Raw genomic sequence first — 23,426 nt, 5'->3', positions numbered from 1 at the left:
ACCCGTGAGCCACAACTACTGAGCCCACGTGTGACAACTGCTGAAGCCCATGCACCTAGAGCCTGTGCTCCGCAACACGAGAAGCCACCGCAATGAGAAGCCTGCACACCACAACAAAGAGTAGCCCCCACTCACCGCAACTAGAGAAAGCCTTTGCATAGCAACAAAGACCCAACACAGCCATAAATAAATACATAAAAAACATGAAGGTGTCTGTGTGATACTGAGATGAAGAGAAGTGAAATGTGAGCAATGGAAATCCAGAATTGGAATTCATATTAGGATGGTGACTAGGCACAAACAAGCCTTATTTTTATGGGCTATATTATATAAACTAAAAGATTCGTGTCTCAAAGTTCTGGGGTCCAACACTAACACTGTTACTATAGGCCAGAGGCTGCAACACAACAGCCCATGGGCCGTACCTGCCTTAAATACGTTTTTGCCTGCCTAGCAAAATTTGCAAAATTTTGTCCGAAATCCAGATTCAAGTGTACTCTTAAAAACAAAATTACATAGTGACCCTGGATCTAACACCCCTAGTAACACGTCCTCTTTAAATATGACACGAACTTTTTTTTTTTTTTTTTTGCAACACACGGGCCTCTCACCGTTGTGGCCTCTTCCGTTGCAGAGCACAGGCTCCCGACGTGCAGGCTCAGCAGCCATGGCTCACGGGCCCAGCCGCTCCACGGCATGTGGGATCTTCCCAGACCGGGGCACAAACCAGTGTCCCCTGCATCGGCAGGCGGACTCTCAACCACTGCGCCACCAGGGAAGCCCGACATGAACTTTTCAGTTTGCTTCAATTCACACTGGTTTCAGTCCAACTTTTCTCATTTGTTTACCTGACCAGTTCCTAAAGACATTCAAGTTTGCAACCCCTAAAGCCTCCTAGAATCTCAGCCTTATGAGGTCCCAGTAGAGATCTTAGCTAACTGATACTTGGATCTTAGTTCTTGTTCACTAGCTTTCAAACTGTGTTTCTCTGCACTCCCTCAAGGGAAAGTCTAGGGGACGTGGAAAGAGGTAGATTTACAGGTCAGATTCAAGCCCCAAATCTCTTCTGATTTAACAGAATTAGCTCTGATTTCATTGTTTTACATATTGTGCTTCCTCAAAAAATTTTTTCAGTTGAATCAAGGATTGGATATTAAAATTTTTCTTTTGTTAGTGGTAGTGCTCTAGTTCAAATGCTCAAGTTCAAACTCTCATTTTGCCAATGGGAAAAAAAACTTTTAGAGGTAAAGTGATTTGTCCAAGATCACAAGGCTAGTTAATCTTGGAGCTGCCTACATTCAGACATGACTAAAGCAGAAAGAATAAAAATAAGCAAACAGTATTTACCTCTTGTCTCTTTGCCACTGTTTACAAATATGATATGTACTAAAATTTTACTTTTTGTTTGCACATTAAAAGCCAATGTACAATATAGATTAATATTTAATTAAGCATACACGTTCTGATATCCTTCAGGCTTAGTTTTTGAAAAATGCCTATCTATATAGAAAGAAGTTCTAAATTACCCTTAGTCCAGTATTTCCAATTTTGGACACCCTAGATAGCTCATTGGCTAACTAATTCCAGTGACTTCATATTAGATTTTAGAACTATACTCTCAAAATAATCACCAAATTTTTCCCTAGTGTAGTACTTAGAAATCTTTATTATTGCTCAACTAGATTCATGTTTATGATTTCTCTCCTTTTCTACAGGTGGACATAATGTCACAATCTCCTTGCAGTCCAGAACTGGGCACACCCATATGCCTTCTGTGGTTGGCGTCCTTGTCTTTACCCAGTTCTGGTTCTGGTTTCCTCTTTCACACTTCCTGTCATTGGCTTATACCCCTACCTGTGTCATTGGCCTTAACAAGGACTTAAAGGTATGTTTGTGAGACCTCAGTTTTATATTGTATCTTCACCATATCCTATTTGCCACCCACTCACGAGGATTTTCATAAAATCTTAAAGATTAGTTGGCATCTTATTAATAAAGTATTTTCCCTTCAGACTGAATCATCACCTTATTGAGAGGAGTGTGTTGGTGGAAGTTTTGAAAATGAAGTCTTTTTACTAACTGCGTAACCTTGGGTAAATCAATTGAGAGGGATTGGTAAGAGGGGGGCAAAATATAAAAATATGCAAAGGATTTATAATCACTGATGAATTTTATTTAATATTGAAGGTCTGTGAGAGCTGTTGTAGGATTTCATGCAGATAAATGAGATTTGCATTTTAGAAACATTCTGATATCAGTGGAAATTTGTTACAATGCTATTGCAATAATCTGGGCAAGGAAGACCTAAACTAAATCTTATTAAGGAAGGAAGGTTTGAGACAGGGATATGTTTCAGTGTTATGTGATGCTAGAGCATTTGATGGAAGAGAGGATTGTTGCTAAAGGGAAAACAAGATAGGAGGATGTCCGTTTGGTAGTGGCAGAAAGCAAGACCAGCAGTGAGGAGCCAGGGACACTGACAGAAAACTAGTCACTTAAGTCAAAGACTTAAGGTGATACATTCCCTGTCATCACACTATCCTTTTTTTTTTTTTTAAATGAGATTTTTGCTTATGTCTTTTTTCTCAGTCCTATGGCCTGATGAATCACTTTCTTGGTCTTGCATCCTCTCAGAGGCTTTTTGATCTTTAAATAACTCTTACATTTGGTCATCGCCATTGTTAAAACATTCTGTTAAGTTTTCAGAGTGGAAAAATTTTAGGCCAAAAAATGGCTGGTAAAGATTGAGTATTTCATTGAATTGATTTTTTTCAGTATAACTGTATAGCCAATTAATTATCCTCTAAGTGTTTCAGTATTAAACTACTCACATTTGTAAATATTGAGCAGTTTTATCTCTCAGAGCAAGAATCTTTTGTTTTCCCAATCCCTAACATTTAACATTGTGGTTAAACATACTGTATAATCTTTAGGGACTTCTTCCTCTGGCACACAATTTTATGATCTCTGTTTCCATTCCTTACAGTGAAAGTGGGATGGAAAAGACAAGATTGCTTGTCCTAGTAAATGTGATGCTCATTACCATTCTCTTGGGTAAATAGAGAAAAATTCAGACTAGAGAACTTTAAACCTGGTCAATAAGTAATGCAAAGCCGACTTTTCCATTAGGCTCATGCTAGACTCTTGTAAGTTGTGATTATATGGTGTAGAAACTGTATATGGACGTGTATAGGTTGTTACTGTGGTACAAGGAAGGGACATGGAAGTTAGGAATGCAGGTTAGATAATCAGATGACACTTTACAAAGAAGGTAACAGTTGATCTGACGCTCACACTGTGAGTGGGACTTAATGCTCTGAAGCAGGATGTGTGGTCAGTAAAAATGAAAGGGATGCCTGTTTAAAGGCACAGAGCTTGAAGAAAGTATAGGGAACCACAGTAGTTCTGTAAAGCACCTCAAAACTAATTCAGTGAAAGAAGAGAGATGCCTTTAAGGGAGGAGTGGTAACATAATTGAATAACTGTGTAATTTAGCCAGGATTGAAACTTCTGGCACCCCTTGGCATCTGTATGCTTGTTAAGAGCATAGAATACTTAAATCTTGATTTTGATTATTTTAATAGAGGGGGGGAATTCTCTTATTTCTTCAGATGCCGAAAGTTCAATATAAATCAAACTGTAAACCATCAACATTTGCATATCCTGCCCCTCTGGAAGTACCAAAAGAAAAAGAAAAGGAAAAGGTAGGTTTTTTGCTACTTTGGGCACCATTTGTACCTATATAGGAGCTGCTTAGTGTTTTACTTGGGTTTGTTTTAAATATTGTTATGTTTTAAAGTAGGTATTTTTAAAGTAATACTTCTCATAGTAAAATCGAACGTTACACAGGAATAGAAAGTGAAAGCCCTTTTCTCTCCTGGTCATCCAAGTCCCATGTTGCAGGAATCACAATTTGTGAATCCCTCCAAATGTTTTTTCTGCACATAGCTATACTTTTTATACCACAAATCGAATTATTCTGTGTGCTGTTCTGCATCTTATTGTTTTCACTTTAACAGTTTTTTAAAAAAACTTTCAATGTGTATTGATCTCTTTTTCCAAAGCTGCAGAGCAATCCCTTTATGTATATATCATTGTCTTACCAGTTCTTTATCTGATAGACATTTAAGGTTATTTCTGATTTGTCACTGTTACAAATGGGACTGGAATAGAGTTTTTATACGTGTATATTTGTGCACTTGTACAAGTATATCTATAGGTTAGGATCTTAGATATGGAATTGCTTGATCAAAAGTAATGCACATTATTTATTTTTATAAGTGTCAACTAAATTTCTTTTCAAAATGGATATAACCAATTTATACTCCTCCCCACAAGCATGAAGACACTCACTGATACGTGTTAAGTTAAAGTATGGTGAAATTGAGAGCTGTGCTTGCCCCTGTAGTTTTCTCAGTAAAATTACCCTTTATGACACTTGAGGTTTAGGAAAATGATTTTTTCCCTCAAGAAAATGTTCCATATTAGCCAGTTGACTATTTGCTGTAAATGTTATAGTTAAGTAGGGATAATTATATAACTGACCAAATTTGCGGGTGGTAGGTGATGGTATCCTTTGACAACAGTATCTGCTTCATCAGCTGTGTTTCAGGGCCCTCTCCCTTTTGAGTCTAAAACAAAGGCAGCTTTACACCATTACTGCCCAGCCTTTCGAAGTACCTGTTTCACCTTTGATTTCAATGAGACCCATCAAGGAGGATAATTCTAGGTTAACGACTCACCCACTGTGGATTACCATTGTAGGGCATCTAGTCCAGTGAGAGATCTTTACGACCAGGTTTGGAGAAAATTTTTGTTTTCCAGTGCTTTCCCTATGAAGTAAAAAAGGATGTGGCACCCAAATCTCTATCTTAGAAACTTATCATAGCAAACTCACATCCAAGGTATACTACAGATCAGAAAAAATTAGAGTTATATTGGACACAGGCCTCTAGGAACTAAAGATTTACCTGATGACTGTAACAGTAAGTTATCTTTATATTCCCAGATTATTTTGTTCTTTATGATACTTACTACCAGGAAACAGAATAGTACTGTAGAACTGAATTCTCATTGGGCTTGTACATTTGCGTGTAAGTAAGGGATTAAAATGATTTACCCTGTTCACTCCTCTAGGTTTCCACTGCTGTGCTATCTATAACTGCCAAGGCTAAAAAGAAGGAAAAAGAAAAGGAAAAAAAGGAAGAGGAGAAAATGGAAGTGGTAGGTATAACTTGGTGGTCATATGGGTTGATGTAGCTTTCTCTGTCATGGTCCAGATTCTTCCTTAGTTGAACATTGTTATACCTTGCTCTTGGCTTCCTTTAAATAATTATCCTGTTCCAAGCATGGAGACTCAAAATTTTAATTGGAAGAGACTTTAGAAATTATACCCATTCATGGGAAGAATAGAAGGGTACAAATCAAAAATGAGTTCTTGGAGGAAATGGCAACTAAAATGAGTTTTGAAGAGCAGAGTAGGATTTTCATTAGACAGTGAGATGATGGTGGTAGAGAGAAAAGCCCTTTCAGGCAAAGGGAACATCATTTATTTTTGAATATCTCTGATGATAGAAAAACCTTCTCACTCTTTACAACTAAGTTAAGTATCATTCTCACCCCCAAGCAGAGTTACCATCTCTCTTGTCTGAGTCTGGTATCACTTTACTTCTACTTCCGTTATGTCTAATCCTAACTACCTTTTGCACCCAACAGTTGCTCAGTAAATTTATTAAACATTATTCAGTGATGTAGAACAGAAGTGAACCTTTATGGGGCTATTTTTTCCCCCGTAGGATGAGGCAGAGAAAAAGGAAGAAAAAGAGAAGAAAAAAGAACCTGAGCCAAACTTCCAGTTATTGGATAACCCAGCCCGAGTTATGCCTGCCCAGCTTAAGGTCCTAAGCATGCCAGAGACCTGCAGATACCAGCCTTTCAAACCAGTAAGTCACCAATGGCCCTTAACTATATACCAGTAGGATGTTAATCTGTAGGGCAATGGAATCTTTATAGAGAAGGATAAATCTCCAAAGTATTGGGAAAAGCTCTGTAGTACTAATAAATCTCTTAGCAAAAGAGGACATTCCCTTGCATTCCATATAGATTTGGGGAGACTTTTCTTTGTGTGACCCTGCAAACATCCTTCATCTACCAAAGGCTTACATCATGGAAGTTTCTAATACAGCATAGTGATTTGGACTACAGACTCTGGAGCCAGACATCCTGAGTTTGAATCCTGATTCTACCACTCTCAGCCTATGAGACCTTAAGCCAAGTACTAATCCTCTCTTCCTCAGTTTTCACTACTATAAAATAAGAATTATCATCCTTAACTCATAGGAATGTGATTGAACAAGGTAATACATTTAATACATAAGCACTTAGAGTGTTCTATTTTACAATTAGAAAAGGATCTTCACGCCATTTAATTTATTCTAGGGCAGAATGTTTCATTTTAGAAACGAATGCTGATCAGAAATTTGAGCCATGATAATGTCTTTATTTTCTACGTTCTTGTATCTCGAAAACTAGAGAACCATTAGTAGACATATTTAATACATTCAAATCCTGGACCTGTCTCAAATGTCATAGACAAGATTTCTAGATCCTTATAGAAAAGTAAACCCATTCTCATCAGCTTGAAGGTGGTCCCTGATGGTGGTGACAACTCTTAACCACAATTGTGAGTCAAGCTCTTACCTGATTAGATTATCAGCTAGAGGAGACAAGCGCAGAGGATGGAAGATATTTAGTGGAAGAGCTAGAATTGGGCGGAACTGAGTTTATATTGCAGATCTGCTGTTTCTTAGCTGTGTAACTGAGACAAGTCATTTGATTGCTTCGTCTTTCAGTTTCCTCATCTAATAATTGGGATGGTGATACTACCTACCGCCTAGGAATATTGTAAAGATTAAATAGGTTGTTATATGTGAAACACTTAAAACAACATGTGGAACATGGTAAATCCTCAGTCAGTGAATATTACTTGGTGGTGGTGACAAATCATCAGCCATCTGTGGGCAGCAGGCAGTCAGGCCGGGAAAGACGGAATAGCTTGCAGGTTTTCTCCCATCTCCTATTAATTCTGCATTACTAGGACCTAATACTGCTGGTCTGTAGTGTCGAATGAATGAATTAATAGAACCACTAATGGACACATTAAATGTAGTCGCTATCTAATCTGCAACCCAGCTCGCTAAAGTGACATGTTTCTGGAGAATATATTCTAACAGCATCCTTTCAAAACTGCTCATGCTGGAACAGGTATATTAGTACACAACTAGTGAGTACTTTAAGCACACAAAACACCTAGTGATTTTGACAATTATGAAGAACTAAAGAGAGCAAAGTATATGCTCAGTGTCATGAGGCCATATGAGGAGACTGGTTTTCCTCAGCTGGAACTTAAATGATTGTTAAGCCTTTGCTCAAAATAAATCCGAGGAAGCTGTAACAGTTGTTCATTTACAAGCGAAAAGATTTCTTCTGTCTGTGCCTGGCTGACTATTGAAGGTGTGCCCCAATCACACACATAGCCCCTCAGCAAAGACTCGGAGACTTATTGTTCCACGTGTTTAAGGAAATCCCTGGCTAGTCATTAGCTGTCCAATCAGGTAACTGAGAGAAGACTTCAGTGATCACACACAACAGAAAACACTTTATAGAAAAGTCACAAAACAGACAACAACAGCAAACCCTGGGGAGAGGTGAGAATCTGATTTCCAGAGTTGCCACATTGTATTATTTAAGTGTCCAGTTTTCAACAGAAAATTATAAGATATACAAAGCAATAAAACATGACTCATACACAGGAAAAAAGCAATAAATAAAACTCTCTCTGAGGAAGCCTAGGTGTTGTACATAATAGGCAGACTAAATCAACTAAAATATGTTCAAAGAACTAAAGGAACTATGTCTATAGAACTAAAGGAAAGTATAAGAATGTTATCTAAACAAATCATGAATATCAGTAAAGAGATAGAAATTGTAAAAAATAATCAAATAGACATTCTGGATTTGAAAAATACAATAACTGAAATGAAAAATTTGCTAGAGGAGCTCAACAGCTGATTCAGGAAGACTTGAGCAAACTTGAAAATAGGTCATTTGAGGAACAACAAAAAAAGGGTGAAGAAAAAATGAACAGACCTGTTAAAAGCCAAGCATACCAGCATACACAGAAATGGGCTAATGGGAGTCCCAAAAAGAGAGAGAAAATTATAGAAGAATATTTGAAGAAATAATGACTGAAAACTTCCATAATTTTATGAATAACATTGATCTACATATCCAGGATGCTCAGTGAATCCAAGTAAGATAAAGAGATCCACACCTAGACACATCATAATCACACTGTTGAAAGACAAAGAAGGATTCTTTTCTTCTTTTTTTTAACTGAGGTAACATTGGTTTATAACAAATGTAAGTTTTGTGTATACCACATTATAATTCACCTTCTGTATACACAGCAGTATGCTCACCACCAAAACTCTAGTTTCCATCCATCACCATACAGTTGACCCCCCTTTCTCCATTTCACCCTCCCGCACCCCCCAAGAAGTTACTGTTTTCTCTATGGTTTTTTTTTTTTTTTGCTTTGTTTTGTTTTGCTTGTTCATTAATATTTTTGTTTTAGTCCATATATGAGTGAAATCGTGGTATTTGTCTTTCTCCATCTAACTTATTTCACTTAGCATAATACCCTCAAGGTGTATCCATGTTATTGCAGATGGCAAGGTTTCATCCTTTTTTTATGGCTGAGTAGTAAGTATTCCATTGTGTGTGTGTGTGTGTGTGTGTGTGTGTGTGTGTGTGTGTGTGTGTCACATCTTTTTTATCCATTCTTCTATCAATGGGCACTTAGGTTGTGTCCATATCTTGGCTGTTATAAATAATGCTGCTATGAACAGAGGGGTACATATATCTTTTCAAATTAGTGTTTTCATATTCCCAGAAGTGGAATAGCTGGATTATTCTTTGAGGAATCTGCATACTGTTTTCCACAATGGCTACATCCATTTACATTTCGACCAACAGTGTACCAGGGTTTCCTTTTCTCCACATCCTCTCCAACCCTTGTTATTTTTTGCCTTTTTGATAATAGCTGTTCTAATGGGTATGAGGTAATATCTTGTGGTTTTGATTGATTTGCATTTACTTAATAATTAGCAATGTTGAACATCTTTTCATGTGCCTGTTGGCCACCTGTATCTTCTTTGGAAAAATATCTATTCAACTCCTTTGCGTTTTTTAAATTTAGTCATTTGTTTTTTTATTGGTCAGTTGTAAATTTCTTTATATATTTTGGATATGAACCTCTTGTATGATGGATATATGATTTGCAAATATCTTCTCCCATTTGGTAGGTTTTCTTTTCATTGATGGTTTCCTTTGCTGTGGAGAAACTTTTGGTTTGAAGTAGTCCCATTTGTTCATTTTCACTTTTGTTTCCCTTGTCTGAGGAAACATATCCAGACAGATACTGCTAAAAGCAATGTCAGAAAGCATACTGCCTGTGTTTTCTTCTAGGAGTCTTACGGTTTCAGGTCTTACATTCAAGTCTTTAATACATTTTGAGTTAATTTTTGTGTATGCTGTAAGAAAGTGGTCTGGTTTCATTCTTTCGCATTTGGCTGTCCAGTTTTCACAACACGGTTTATTGAAGAGACTTTACTTTCTCTACTGTATGCTCTTGGCTCCTTTGTCGTAAATTAGTTGTCTGTATATGTGGGTTTATTTCTGAATGTTCAGTTCTGTTCCATTGATCTGTGTGTCTGTTGTGTCTATTTTTCTGCCGATACCATGCTGCTTTGATTACTACAGCTTTGTAGTATAATTTGAAATCAGGGAGTGTGACACCTCCAGCTTGGTTCTTTTTTCTCAGGATTTCTTTGGCTATTCCAGGTCTTCTGTATTTACATTTTAAAATTTAGGATTTTTTTGGTTCTATTTCCGTAAAAACAAATGTCATTGAGATTGTGATAGGGATTACATTGAACCTATAGATTGCTTTAGGTATATGGACATTTTAATATTGTTAATTTTTCTAATTTATGAGCATGAAATGTCTTTCCATTTCTTTGTATTTTCAGTTTTGTTCAACAATGTCTTATTCAGTTATCAGTATATAGGTTTTTCTCCTCCTTGATTAAACTTACTCCTAGATATTTTATTCTTTTTGTTGCAATTGTAAACGGGATTGTTTTCTTAGTTTCTCTTTCTGCTAGTTCGTTGACTTATTTCACTGAGCATAATACCCTCCAATTCCATCCGTGTTGTTGCAAATGGCACAATTTCATTCTTTTTTATGGCTGAGTAGTATTCCATTTATTCTTTTTTATTCATTCACCTGTTTATGGACTCTTACATTGCTTCCATATCTTGGCTATTGTAAACAATGTTGCTGTGAATATTGCAGTGCATATATCTTTTCAAATTAATGTTCATTTTCTTCAGATACATACCCAGGAGTAGAATTGCTAGATCATCTGGTAGTTCTAGTTTTAGTTTTTTCAGGAACCTCCATACTGTTGTCCATAGTGGCTGAACCAGTTTACATTCCCACCAACAGTGCACAAGGGTTCCCTTTTCTCCACATCCTTGCCAATATTTGTTATTTGTGGTCTTCAGTAATTCTTAAGATTATGAAGGGATCCAGAAAAATTCTTTATCAGATGAGTTGGAGTTCAGAAAATGTGGTCACAGAACTCTAGACCAGAGGGACCCCACCCTGTGGCCCGAGTCTGCTCTCACCCTGTCCCCAGGGTGGCCAGCTCACCACCCACTCCCTGGTCTTTTTTCCTCTTATCTGATTTAAAAGACAAGTGTACAGTGCAATCATAAATTGGTGTTGATGTGTACACACTGTATAAAAATGTAATTTGCATTAAAATATGTCTTAGTCTGTTCTGGCTGCTATAGCAAATTGCCACCTACTGTTTAAGACTGGGTGGCTTAAACAACAAATCTTTCTTTCTCACAGTTCTGAGACTAGAAGTCCAAGAACAGGGTGCCAGCATGAGCAAGTTCTTGGTAAAGGCCATCATCCCAGCTTATAGACAGCCCTCTTCTCATTGTATCCTCACATAGCAGAGAAAGACAAAGCAAACTCTCTTCATGTTTCTTCTTATAAGGGCATGAATTTCATTCCTGAGGGCTTTGCCTTCATGACCTAATTGCATCCTAAAGACCCAACTTCTCATACCATTACACTTTGTGGGGGTGGGGTAGGATTTCAACATATGAATTGGGGGAGGGGACACAACATATAGGTATGTTTGGCACATACGTGAGCCATACAGAACCATGTCTGGCACACAGTATGTGTATACTAAAGTTGGATATTGTTATGATTCTTACTATATAGGGCAAATAAATTTCTATCTGTTTAATCAAAAAAAGGGGAAAGACTCAAATTACTAAAATCAGGAAACAAAGAGGAGACATTACTACCAGCCTTACACATTACTACCAACCTTACAGAAATAAAAGGATTATGAGAGTATACTGTGAATAACTATATGTCAACAAATTAGGTAATTTAGATGAAATTGACAAAGTCCTAGAAAGACACAAACTACTACAACTGACTCAAGAAGAAATAGTAAATCTGAATAGATATATAACAAGTAAAGAGATTGAATTAATAATCAGGAAGCTATAAAGAAAAGCCCAGGGCCAGATGGCTTCACTGGTTAATTCCATCAAATGTTTAAAGAAAAAATAGCACCAATCCTTTACAAACTGCTCTTAAAAAATACAAGAGGAGGAAACACTGCCAAACTTATTCTGTGTGGCCAATATTACTCTGTAGTAAAACCAGGCAAAGACATTACAAGGAAAAAAACTACAGAGCCAATAATTAATGTTCACAAATTGGAAAATTTAGTATTACTCAAGATGGCAGTACTCCCCAATTTGATCTATAGATTCAACACAGTCCTTATCAAAATCCCAGGTAACTTTATTTTGCAGAAATATACAAACTGATCCTAAAATTCATATGGAAATACAGGGGACCCAGAATAGCCAAAACAATCTTGAGAAAGAAGAGCAGAGTTGGAAGAATCACACTTCCCAATTTCAAAACTTACTACAAAGCTACAGTAATCAAAACTGGTATTGGCATAAGGATAGACATCCAGATAAATGACTTTAAATTGAGAGTCCAAAAATTTATGGTCAATATGACTTTTTTTTTAATTGAAGTATAGTTGATTTACAATGTTGTATTAGTTTCAGGTATACAGACAGCAAAGTGATTCAGTTATACATTTATGTATATATCTACTCTTTTTCAGATTCTTTTCCATTATAGGTTATTATAAGATGTTGGATGTAGTTCCCTGTGCTATACAGTAGGTCCTTGTTGTTTATCTCTTTTATATATAGTAGTGTGTATCTGTTAATCCCAAACTCCTAATTTATCCCCCCCCACACCCTTTCCCCTTAATTTATCCCCCCCCCCACACCTTTCCCCTTTGGTAACCGTAAGTTTGCTTTCTACAGTATTATCTGAGTATACTTCTGTTTTGTAAATAAATTTGTACCGTTTTTTTAGATTCCACAGATAAGTGATATGATATTATATTTGTCTTTGTCTATCTGACTTTCTTCACTGAGTATACGATAATCTCTTGGTCCATCCATGTTGCTGCAGATGGCATTATTTCATTCTTTTTTATGGCTGAGTAATAGTCCTGTGTGTGTGTGTGTGTGTGTGTGTGTGTGTGTGTGTGTGTGTACGTACACATATATATACCACATCTTTATCCATTCATCTGTCAGTGGGCATTTAGGTTGCTTCCATGTCTTGGCTATTGTAAATAGTGCTGCTATGAGCATTGGGGTGCATATATCTTTCTGAATTAGTTTTTGTCTTTTCCAGATACATGCCCAGGAGTGGGATTACAGGATTATATAGTAACTCTGTTTTTAGTTTTTTAAGGAGCCTCCATAGTGTTCTCCATAGTGGCTGCACCAATTTATATTCCCACCAACAGTGTAGGAGGGTTCCCTTTTCTCCACACTCTCTCCAGCATGTATTATTTGTAGTTTTTTTTGATGATGGCCATTCTCACCTGTGTGAGGTGATAGCTCATTGTAGTTTTGATTTACATTTCTCTAATAGTTAGTGATGCTGAGCATCTTTTCATGTGCCTGTTGGCCATCTGTATGTCTTCTTTGGAGAAATGTCTATTTAGGTCTTCTGCCCATTTTTTGAGTGGATTGTTTGTTTTTTTGATATTGAGCTGTATAAGCTGTTTATTTTAGAAATTAATCCCTTGTCAGTCACATCATTTGCAAATATTTTCTCTTATTTTGTATGCTATCTTTTTGTTTTATAGTTTCCTTTGCTGTGCAAAAGCTTTTAAGTTTAATTAGGTCCCATTTGTGTATTTTTGCTTTTGTTTCCATTACTCTAGGAAATGGATCTAAAAAAAAATTTGCTGCGATTTCTGTCAAAGAGTGTTCTGCCTGTGTTTTCCTCTAGAAGTTTTATAGTATCCGGTCTTACGTTTAGGTCTTTAATCCATTTTATGGTCGATTGGTTTTCTTCAATGGGGAAAGAATAGTATTTTCAAGACATGGTGCTTAAGACAACTGGCTATCCATATGCAAAAGAATTAAATTGGATCCCTACCTTACAGCATATATAAAAATTAATTGAAAATGGATCAGAGACTTAAATATAAGAGCTAACACTATATAAACCCTATCTGTAAATCTTTATGATCTTGGATTAGGCAGTGTTTTCTCATGTGTGACATCTAAAGCAGAAGCAACCGCAAAAAAAAGATAAATTGGACTTAATCAAGTTAAAAACTTTTGTGTTACGAAAGACACTATCAAGAAAGTGGAAAAAAAACCCAGAGAATAGAAAATATTTTCAAATCACATACCTGATAAGAGACTTATACCCAAATACATTTTTTAAAACTCTTAAAACTCAATGATTTTTAAAAAAATGTATATTTTAAATGGGCAAAGGATTTGAATAGACATTTCTCCAAAGAAGATTTACAAATGGCCAAAAGCACATGAAAAGATGCTCAACATCATTCATCATTAGGGAAATGGAAGTCAGAACCACAAGGAGATACTTCATAATACCCTAGGATGGCTATAATCAAAAAGACAATAGGGGCTTCCCTGGTGGCACAGTGGTTGAGAGTCTGCCTGCCGATGCGGGGGATGCGGGTTCGTGCCCCGGTCCGGGAGGATCCCGCATGCCGCGGAGCCTGCGTGTCCGGAGCCTGTGCTCCACAACAAGGAGAGGCCACAGCAGTGAGAGGCCCGCGTACCGCAAAAAAAAAAAGACAATAGGTTTGTAGGTTAAAGTTAGCAAGGATATGGAGAAATTGGAAGCCGCATATAGTACTGGTAGGAATGTAAAGTGTTGCAGCCTGTATGGAAACCAGTTTGGCAGTTCCTCGAAAAGTTAAATATAGACTTACATGACCCAGCAATTCCACTCCTTAGTATATGCCCAAGTGAATGTCCACACAAACACTTGTACACTAATGTTTATATCAGCTTTATACATAATAGCCAAAAGGTAGAAACAACTTAAATGTCCATCAAGTGGTGGATGGATAAACAAAATGTGATATGCACAATGCAATATTATTCAGCTGAAAGAAATGACATACTGATATATACTCCACCGTGTTTGAAACTTAAAAACCTTATCCTAAGTGAAAAAAGCCAGACGCAGAAGGCCACATAATGTATGGTTCTGTTTATTTGAGATGTCCAGAATAGACAAATCCATACAGACAGAAGTTGCTTTAGCGGTTGTAGGAGCTGGGAGTGGGGGATGGAGAATGACGGCTGGCAGATGCAGAGTTTCTTTTACGTTGATGAATGTGTTCTTGAATTAGATAGTGGAGGTGGCTGCACAATTTTGTGAGTATCCTAAAAAAAAAATCACTGAATTGTATACTTTAAAAGAGATCATTTATGTTATGTGAATTATATCTCAATTTTTTAAAAAAGGATGGAAAGACTGCCTCTGTGTGTATGCAGTGAAGAAAGAGGTGCCCCCTGACTCATTCCCTCCAGAACCCTCAATGGCAGGGTCATCAGATCCTTCCTCAGACATTGCATTTGAAAGAGGCAGCTTTAGGGTTGTTTTTTTTTTTTTTTTTTAATATTTATTTATTTCATTTTTTATTTTTTGGCTACGTTGTGTCTTGGTTGTGGCATATGGGATCTTCTTTGTGGCACGCGGGATCTTTTGTTGTGGCTTACGGGCTGTTCTCTAGTTGTGGTGCGCGGGCTCCAGAGCACACAGGCTCTTCATTGTAGTGTGTGGGCTTCTCTCTAGTTGCGGCACGTGGGCTCTGTAGTTGTGGCATGTGGGCTCCAGAGTGCATGGGTTCTGTAGTTTGTAGCACGTGGACTCAATAGGTGCGGTGCATGGGCTTAGTTGCCCCACAGCACGTGGGATCTTAGTTCCCCAACCAGGGATCAGACCTGCGTCCCCTGCGTTGGAAGGCAGATTCTTAACCACTGGACCACCAGGGAAGTCCCAGCAGCTTTAGTTTTGAAAATGGGTGGCATTCCTACTCTGTTTCCTGTCCATCTTAAAAGATGTCTTATAGAGAGTGTGGAACATTTGGCAGCCGAAGTGCCCCATTGCCTCTGTCTTCCATTGTCACTAGCCTTCTCAGAAAACAGAATGTCATATATCTTATTCTCTGCTTAGAGAGTGTGAACTTTCTCTCTAACATATAAGGCATTAATAAATCTAAACCATGTAGCTATAAAAAGTTCTTCCCATATGTTGATTATATTGCAGGATTTGGGCTGGAGCATTCCAGTTAAGCATGAAATAGTTCCATTGTAATCTGGAGCCATGTATTTACAAAATGCAGGAAGTCCTTTGGTGAACATGGGTATTTTCTGTTGAGTAAAAGATTGATCTCCATTTGGTCCTTTAGAAGGTTCAAATAAACTTTTAGACCATGGAGTATTAGGATAGTGGCCATGTTACTCTGTTCTTGGATGAATATTGGTATTAAAGGAAGGGTCCATTCATAAAATGGCTTTTCTTCAAGGAAAGCAAGCTTTTTAAGTGAAAGGATTATAGATTAATGTGTATGAATATGTATGTATTGAGAGAAGGGAAATAGTTTAGAAATTCATGAAGGCACACCAGTTTTATAGCGTGGCAGAGCAGAGTTCTGATGAGTAAAAATTAGATTAGGTTGAACTGCAGAGATGCTTATACATATATGAATCATTTTCCTAACATGCTTGGGCTTTTTTTCCTTCCCAGTAATGTGCTTTGGTAGAAATATGTTTTTGCCAGATGTTCCCTTCACTGTTGACTGATTTAATTACAGAGAGCAGCTTTCCATTTCCTTTGACACAGGCAAGCAAATAGAATAAGATTAGCACACCAGAGAAGGGCAGACAGTTTGATTTTTGAATTTACCTTTTGCTAATATGTTTGGGAGAGGGCTTAATAGAATTGCTTCTATACTCTACTTCCCTTTTGTTTCTAGTCTAGTTTTTCACTGTCTCGCATCACAAGGATTTGTAGATTATAGTGAAAAACACTCAGATATTTGTGATACTTATATTGCTCTATCATTCTGAAATTGCTGGAGAAAAATTGGCTTTTCATTTCTAGGTTGTCTCTTGTGTCGAAAATGATGGTTTTCTCACAAATGATAAAGTATCTGTTAGACTAGTGTGCGTCTCAAACTTTAACATGCATATAAATCACCTGAGGCTCTTCTTAAAATACAAATTCAGAGATCTAAAGCGGGACTAAGTTTTCTGCATTTCTAACAAGCTCTGAGGTAATGAGGATGCTACTGGTACAGGACCACACACTGAGTAACAAGGCATTAGAATACCGTCTTTGGATAGTAAACATTCTCCCTGCAGTCCGACTGAGGCTAGTGCAGTACTGAGAAATACTTCTTAAATTGGGATGCATCATCCAAACAGCAACACCACATGTTCTACCATCCAGAACCACTGGGTTAAGTTTGCAGGTACTCCTATAGATTACAGTTATCTTTATCCTTTCTTATGCACATTGGCAATGATGTCCTCATTCAGCCCTCAGACTAACCTGAAGGAATAGATCAGGAAGATTTTATTAGCCCCTTCTTACGTTTGAACAGTTTAGTTAAGTCACTAGTGTAGCATCACACAGGCACAAATGCCCAGGTTTCCTGACTGTCATCAAGGAAAGGTAGTTCCATCCCAGTTCTTTATTTCCAAATCATTCTAGTAGCCTTGAGGTACCATTTAACAAATATGCACTCAAGATTCTGGAGCATTCTGGAAATACGAGTGGAGCTTGTGCTTCTTCATTCCTTGCTCTGTTTAATAGCTGTCCATTGGAGGCATCATCATTCTGAAGGATACCAGTGAAGACATTGAAGAGCTGGTGGAACCTGTGGCAGCCCATGGCCCGAAAATTGAGGAAGAGGAGCAAGAGCCAGAACCCCCAGAACCATTTGAGTATATTGATGACTAAGGACCAGAGGTGTGTGTGGAACAAAATTGTGTATCAAGGGAAATCTCTTAGTCAGTTCTTCACAAATGTTTTATACAGAGACATGGTCTCACTTTTTCCCTTTTGTACTTAATCCCTGTTTACCTAAACAGTATTAAAATTTATCCTTCTTTGACCTCTTCATGAATATGGAATATACCTATTCCTTTTTCCTTCTTTGACTCTCTACCCTCTAGTGTTCTACCAGTGCTATTCAAAGTGGCTGGACTGCAAACTGATTTCATAGGTCCATGACGAAGTAGGGAGCTTGCTCCAGAATGTAACTCAATGCTTCTCTCATCAAAAAAGCCTTGCTACCCACTAACCCCAAAAAAGTCAGCTGAACTGACAGCTCAGTGACGGAGGTGATTTCCATTTTGATGTAAGCTCCTTGTTGTGGATCAGTTATAGTTTGTGGACGGGCACTGGTCCGTAGATCACACTTTGAGTAGCACAGGTCTAAATTCCTCACTGATTCTTCTCTCTCTCCCTTTCCTTTGGCAATACTTTTGGCACTAAAAGCCTTACCATTCATTTATTTGAGAAGCTATTGAACATCTAATATGTATAAGCCATAGTGCTTATAGGTACTTTGGGGTCAGTTAGACTGTAACACAAAGCTTTGTCCAGTTGAAAAAGATTATTATTATGCTAATGTCCTAACAATGTTGAAGGGGGTTTTTAGATGCAAAAAGATTGCAATTTCACGAAATTGTCATTCTGTTTCCTCCAATTTTTTTTGAATGGTCATCACGTATCTGAAGATACATATAAACTGTATAATCAAGGTTCTCTAATTCCACCCTACTACAAGTACGTTGTCAAACAAATATGAATTTATTCTACTCTTTAAAGAAAGTAAGATCAGTACCATTTATTACATTAGGACAAAAGAAAAATACATTTGAAATGTCAAGTTGCAAATCTAACGCTGTGAGTGTTACACATTAAGTAAGCAATTAATGAAAGCTTTTGTAGAAATCTCAGATAAATGTTAAGGCAGAAACCCTGCTATTAGTAGAAAAATATATTCAAGCCTCCAAGACACAGTTTGGAGATTTATAACTTGCCTTCCTGCCTTTGAAAATTGTCTTCCAGCTCTTGATGGTTTCCTAAGCTTTACCCAACCAGCACATGACAATATTAATACCCTGGGTGCAGTCTGGGTGCAGAACTGAACTCACATTAGCCCTCTTCAGCCTTTCACAATACCTTACTGAAAACCCCCTGATTAAGTCTTTCAAGACAGCTAACTACAAAATGGCTTAGAAGTTTTCAGTTGGAAATTAGATTCTTGTTAGGTTTTTTTTCATATTTATTTATTTATCTATTTACTTTTGTATTTAGTTATTTAGTCTGCGCCAGGTCTTAGTTGCGGCATGCGGGATTTTAGTTGCAGCATGCAGATTTTAGTTGCAGCATGCAGGATCTTTTAGTTGCAGCATGCGGACTTCTTAGTTGCAGCATGCGGACTCTTAGTTGCAGTATGCATGCAGGATCTAGTCCCCGACCAGGGATCGAACCCTGGCCCCCTGCATTGGGAGCGTGGAGTCTTACCCACTGGACCACCAGGGAAGTTCCCCTTGTTAGTTTTTAAAAGGGTAAAATATCCAGTCAAATGAGAATTCGGAAACTATAGTCTGTCTTAGCACGAACTGTCGTATTAGGACTGCATCAGCAGAGTTAGGGGCTATTTTGGTTTTGTTTGTTTGTTTGTTGTTTTGGTTTTTTATTTTGCGTGTTTTTTTGTTTTTTCTTTTTTTGCCACACTGTGCAACATGTGGGATTCTAGTTCTCCAACCAGGGATTGAACCCATTACCCCTGCAGTGGAAGCGTGGAGTCTTAACCACTGGACCACCAGGGAAGTCTATAGGCTAGTTTTAGACTTCAACATCTAGTAGTTTGTTTGGGGTTTTTTCAATGTTTTTAAAATAAAGAATAACCCTAGCTTCTCTCTCTCCCCGCTTCCCCAGGATTTTATTACTCACCTGAAGAAGATTGTCCAAGCTCATATTGGAAACGCCTGTGAGGAAGTTCATGCTGAGACCTGCTATTCACTGCATGTATCATTGCCTCTGTGCGGACCTTGTGTCCAAGTCTTTGGTTGAAGAGATGGTATATGACTATTTAGTGTTCTCTTTCACACAACTTGGTTTTCAAATAAATATATTAAGATCTTCAGATGGACAAGGACTTCTTGTTTGTTTTTCAGCCTGGATTTTAAATAAATGGATCTAGTACTCTTTCCTCCCACCATGAAACGCCTAAACCCAAAGAGCTAAATCTTTGATTGCTGGGATAAGTATGCATGACTTTAATATTGGTGAAAGAGTTAAACTATTTTATAGATTATTTGCAAAATAATGGAAAAAATAAGAGAGAAAAACAACCGCCCTTGTTTATTACTCCAAGAATTCTCTGCATTTTTATTAATGGGATTCAAGGTGTAGGGTGGCGTCGCTTATTGAGGTGGAAGTCCCTTTAATGGTCCAAGGGAAATGTAGTCTGTTTAGGCAGCTCAGAAGCTTTTTTTTTTTTAAATAAGCTTTGCTTATTGTTTCCTGCTTTTGACCCTGTTAAGGACAATAGATATAAATTATTTCAGTTTATTTAGCCACAAGATTTAATAATGTACCCTTTTTTTCTCCTTTTCTGACATTTTTTTCATGTTTTTTTTTATTGAGGTATAATTTAAAGGTAATAAAAAATGCAGACATTTGGTTATGTAGGGCCTTTTGTGCCTTGGCCTTCAACTATTAAAGTAAAAGTAGGTAGTTTCCAACATTTATACACGAATAACTCTTTATTCCAACCTTGATTCTTTCACTTCTTAATTTAAGATATAGCCTTCTGAGTCTGGAAAAGAAAAAAAAAACCTGTTTTTAGAGGAAACAAACTCCTGGGTAGATCAGCTCTATCCGTTCATCTACCACAGCTTTGTTGTTAGGTCCAGGTCTAAAGGTTACTGATCCCAAAGGATGGCTCCACTCGTTGGTTAATTTCATTGTATCCCCTCCTTTGTAAATTCCTTGTTTCCTCAATATCAGATGATTCTCTAAAAGAGATTATCTCATTTCCTAGCCTCTCATTAGCTATGTCCTTCCTGTTCAACCTCTTAACATTGCTTGCATTTCAGACACAGTTATCTCTAACATTTCCCTTAATATATGAAATGTTTAAAAAACAGAAGTCTGTAGATGATGTCACTGTCCAAAATTGAGTAGTCTGGGAGAAGTGGTACATTCATGGGTCTCTGGCCAAAGTTAATAAATTCTTTCTAAAAAAGTGGATTGAACTTCAGGGAGTAGTCAGCACTAGTTCCCAGTAAGAAGTGCAATTTAGAATTTGTATCTTGGTCTTAAATCTTAAGGTTATAGCTTTTAAAAATGCAAGCTATTGGGCTTCCCTGGTGGCGCAGTGGTTGAGAGTCCACCTGCCGATGCAGGGGACACAGATTCGTGCCCCGGGCCGGGAAGATCCCACATGCCGCGGAGCGGCTGGGCCCGTGAGCCATGGCCGCTGAGCCTGTGCGTCCGGAGCCTGTGCTCCGCAACGGGAGAGGCCACAACAGTGAGAGGCCCGTGTAACGAAAAAAAAAAAAAAAATGCAAGCTATTAAAGTAAAATGGCCTCTTGGGTCAGATTATGATGAGATCGTATCTCTTTTCCTGATTTTTTTTTTCCTAGAAGATTTCCTAAGATACGCACAGCACCGAGATAACTAAGGTGCAAAGAAATCTAAAGTGATATATGAAATAAAGTCACGTATGAAAACAGGACAGGAGCTAGAATTGACACATTCTATAGAAGAAACAGAAGGGAAAATGGCAGCAATTACTGCCAGTGTTGTCATTGGGGCACACTGTTTCAGAGTTGAAGGCAAGGGGGGTGCACATCCAACCACTTCCTGGGCATCCCTATTTGGGCTGCCTCACAGGCACTTAAAACCATATAAGCAAAGCACGTCCAGCCTCTTCTGCTCCCGCTTGAGGCTAATTACAACCCCTCGATCTGGTGATCCAACCAGAAATCTAGAAAGGCTTCACCCTTGACTCAGTTTAGCCTCTCAAGTATCTCTCCAGTTCGTCCACCCTCCTTCCCCACTGTTCACTATCCCTAGTTTAAGTACTTAACTGTTTGTCTGCCTCTAGACTTGGCCCACTCTACTCCATTCTCCAAACTGATCTTTCTAAATTGCAAACCATATTAGTCTCCTGCTTAAAATCTCTCAGTGGTTCTTTGTTGAATAATGTGCAAATCCTTTTCTATGTGTACAAAGTTATGCAAGGTGTTAGCTGCTACTCACCTCTCCAACCTCCCATCTCTTCACTCTTCTCCCACCTCACACTTAGAACCACTTTCACTTCCTTCAAAGATCCATTGAAGGGATTTGTTGTGGAAAGCCGAAGTGTTGTCTCATTTATGATGAAGATAATAAGGAGGCTGGGGAGAGGACTGAGACAAAGCCACCAAAGCTTCTTTGCCCAAGCTCAGCTTCTCATCATCTCATGCCAGTTAGAGATAACTGGCTTTTGCACGTACTATTCCTTCTGCCTGAAATACCCTTCTCTCTTTATTCCCGCCTCTCCCTCAAGGTCTGGTGAATCTACTAGTTGCTTCTTTTTTTTTTCTTTTTTTATTGGAGCATAATTGCTTTACAATGTTGTGTTAGTTTCTGCTGTACAGTGAAGTGAATTAGCTATATGTATACATTCTACTAGTTAGTTCTTTAGGTCTCAATTTAAAGAGACTTTTTCTAAGAAACCCTCCCCAATTCCCCCCACCAGAGCTGGACGAGGTCCTCTCTGCTTCCCCAGCACCCAGTATTGCCCCCGTGGTCCTTATCACACCATATTATTATTCATTGCCCAGTTGACTTGCCTATATCTTCCCCCACTTTTGTCTTGCTCACCATTATAACCCTAGCGCGCAATGTATGATCATATATTCTTGGACTCTGTACTGTTGAGAATGGTGAGAGCCACAACTGAGCACTAACAGAACAACTGGGACAGAATCCATGAGGACATATGAGGGGATTAATTCAAATGTCTTCTTATTTATCTCCTGCAGTGATTAAACAATCCTTCTAAGGACTGTTTTTCAGTGGGTTTTACTCTTGGAGAACCTTGGCTTTTCTTTGTGTATGTATATGTGCAAGATGGTGTGTCTGAAATCTCTCACTGGCATGAGATGATGAGAAGCAGCTGAGCTTGGGCAAAGAAGCTTTGGTGGCTTTGTCTCAGTCCTCTCCCCAGCCTCCTTATTTTCTTTGTCATAAATGAGACAACACTTCGGTTTTGCACGGCAAATCCCTTAGAAGTTGCTTAGCTTGATTGTTTCTAGAGCTCAAGTTCCTTTTCTACCCTTTCATTTTTTACAATTAAGAACTGGAAGGGAGGGCCCTTCCAAACCGAACTGCATAATGGGAAGGTCGTAGACTCTGGCTTCAGACTTTGGTTCAGATCCTAATCTTGTCCCTTAGTGGTTTCCTCATTTGTACAGAGGAAATAATGTTTATCTCAAGGTTGGGGGATTAAATGATAATGGCTCATTATTACATGCTTACTACATGCTAGATACTAAGAATCACATGTATTATTCCTCACGACAACCCTGTGAACTAGACGCTGTTATCTTGAGATAATCTATCTAGGTTAAAGAACCTAGCACTAACATATTCCCTAAATTTTAATTGAATCAGAACGGTATGGTCTAACCCCTCATTTTACACATGAAGGCACTTATAATAGTGAAGTGACTGGTTGACATTAAGCACCACTTTTACAGTTGTGTTTCCAGTTCGTCTTTCCACAGAGCTGGTCCCTGGCCTATTAGTTTTCTGGGCATGTTTGATCCAAAGGGCAACAGACCTCCAAATAGCCATTTTTCTGGCTATTCTACTTCC

The 23,426-nt window shown here is 38.1% G+C and overlaps 1 protein-coding gene across 1 annotated transcript in view; it reads left to right on the top strand.

The window, feature by feature from the left end:
* The window catches only part of PSMD1 (proteasome 26S subunit, non-ATPase 1), a 105,062-nt gene extending 85,264 nt beyond the window's left edge, over window positions 1-19,798 (top strand). Inside the window, exons 20-25 of the mRNA XM_060015945.1 lie at window positions 1,716-1,885; window positions 3,612-3,704; window positions 5,137-5,223; window positions 5,796-5,942; window positions 17,354-17,509; window positions 19,493-19,798. Coding sequence (XP_059871928.1) covers window positions 1,716-1,885; window positions 3,612-3,704; window positions 5,137-5,223; window positions 5,796-5,942; window positions 17,354-17,500 — 644 coding nt within the window. The 3' untranslated portion in view covers window positions 17,501-17,509; window positions 19,493-19,798. The remainder of the gene's footprint in view (window positions 1-1,715; window positions 1,886-3,611; window positions 3,705-5,136; window positions 5,224-5,795; window positions 5,943-17,353; window positions 17,510-19,492) is intronic.
* Window positions 19,799-23,426: the final 3,628 nt, after the last annotated feature.

This window comes from Delphinus delphis, chromosome 7, assembly GCF_949987515.2.
Source record: "Delphinus delphis chromosome 7, mDelDel1.2, whole genome shotgun sequence".
Lineage (NCBI taxonomy): Eukaryota > Metazoa > Chordata > Mammalia > Artiodactyla > Delphinidae > Delphinus > Delphinus delphis.
Note: the sequence above shows the minus strand (reverse complement) of the source record. Positions and strands in the feature narration are given on the sequence as shown.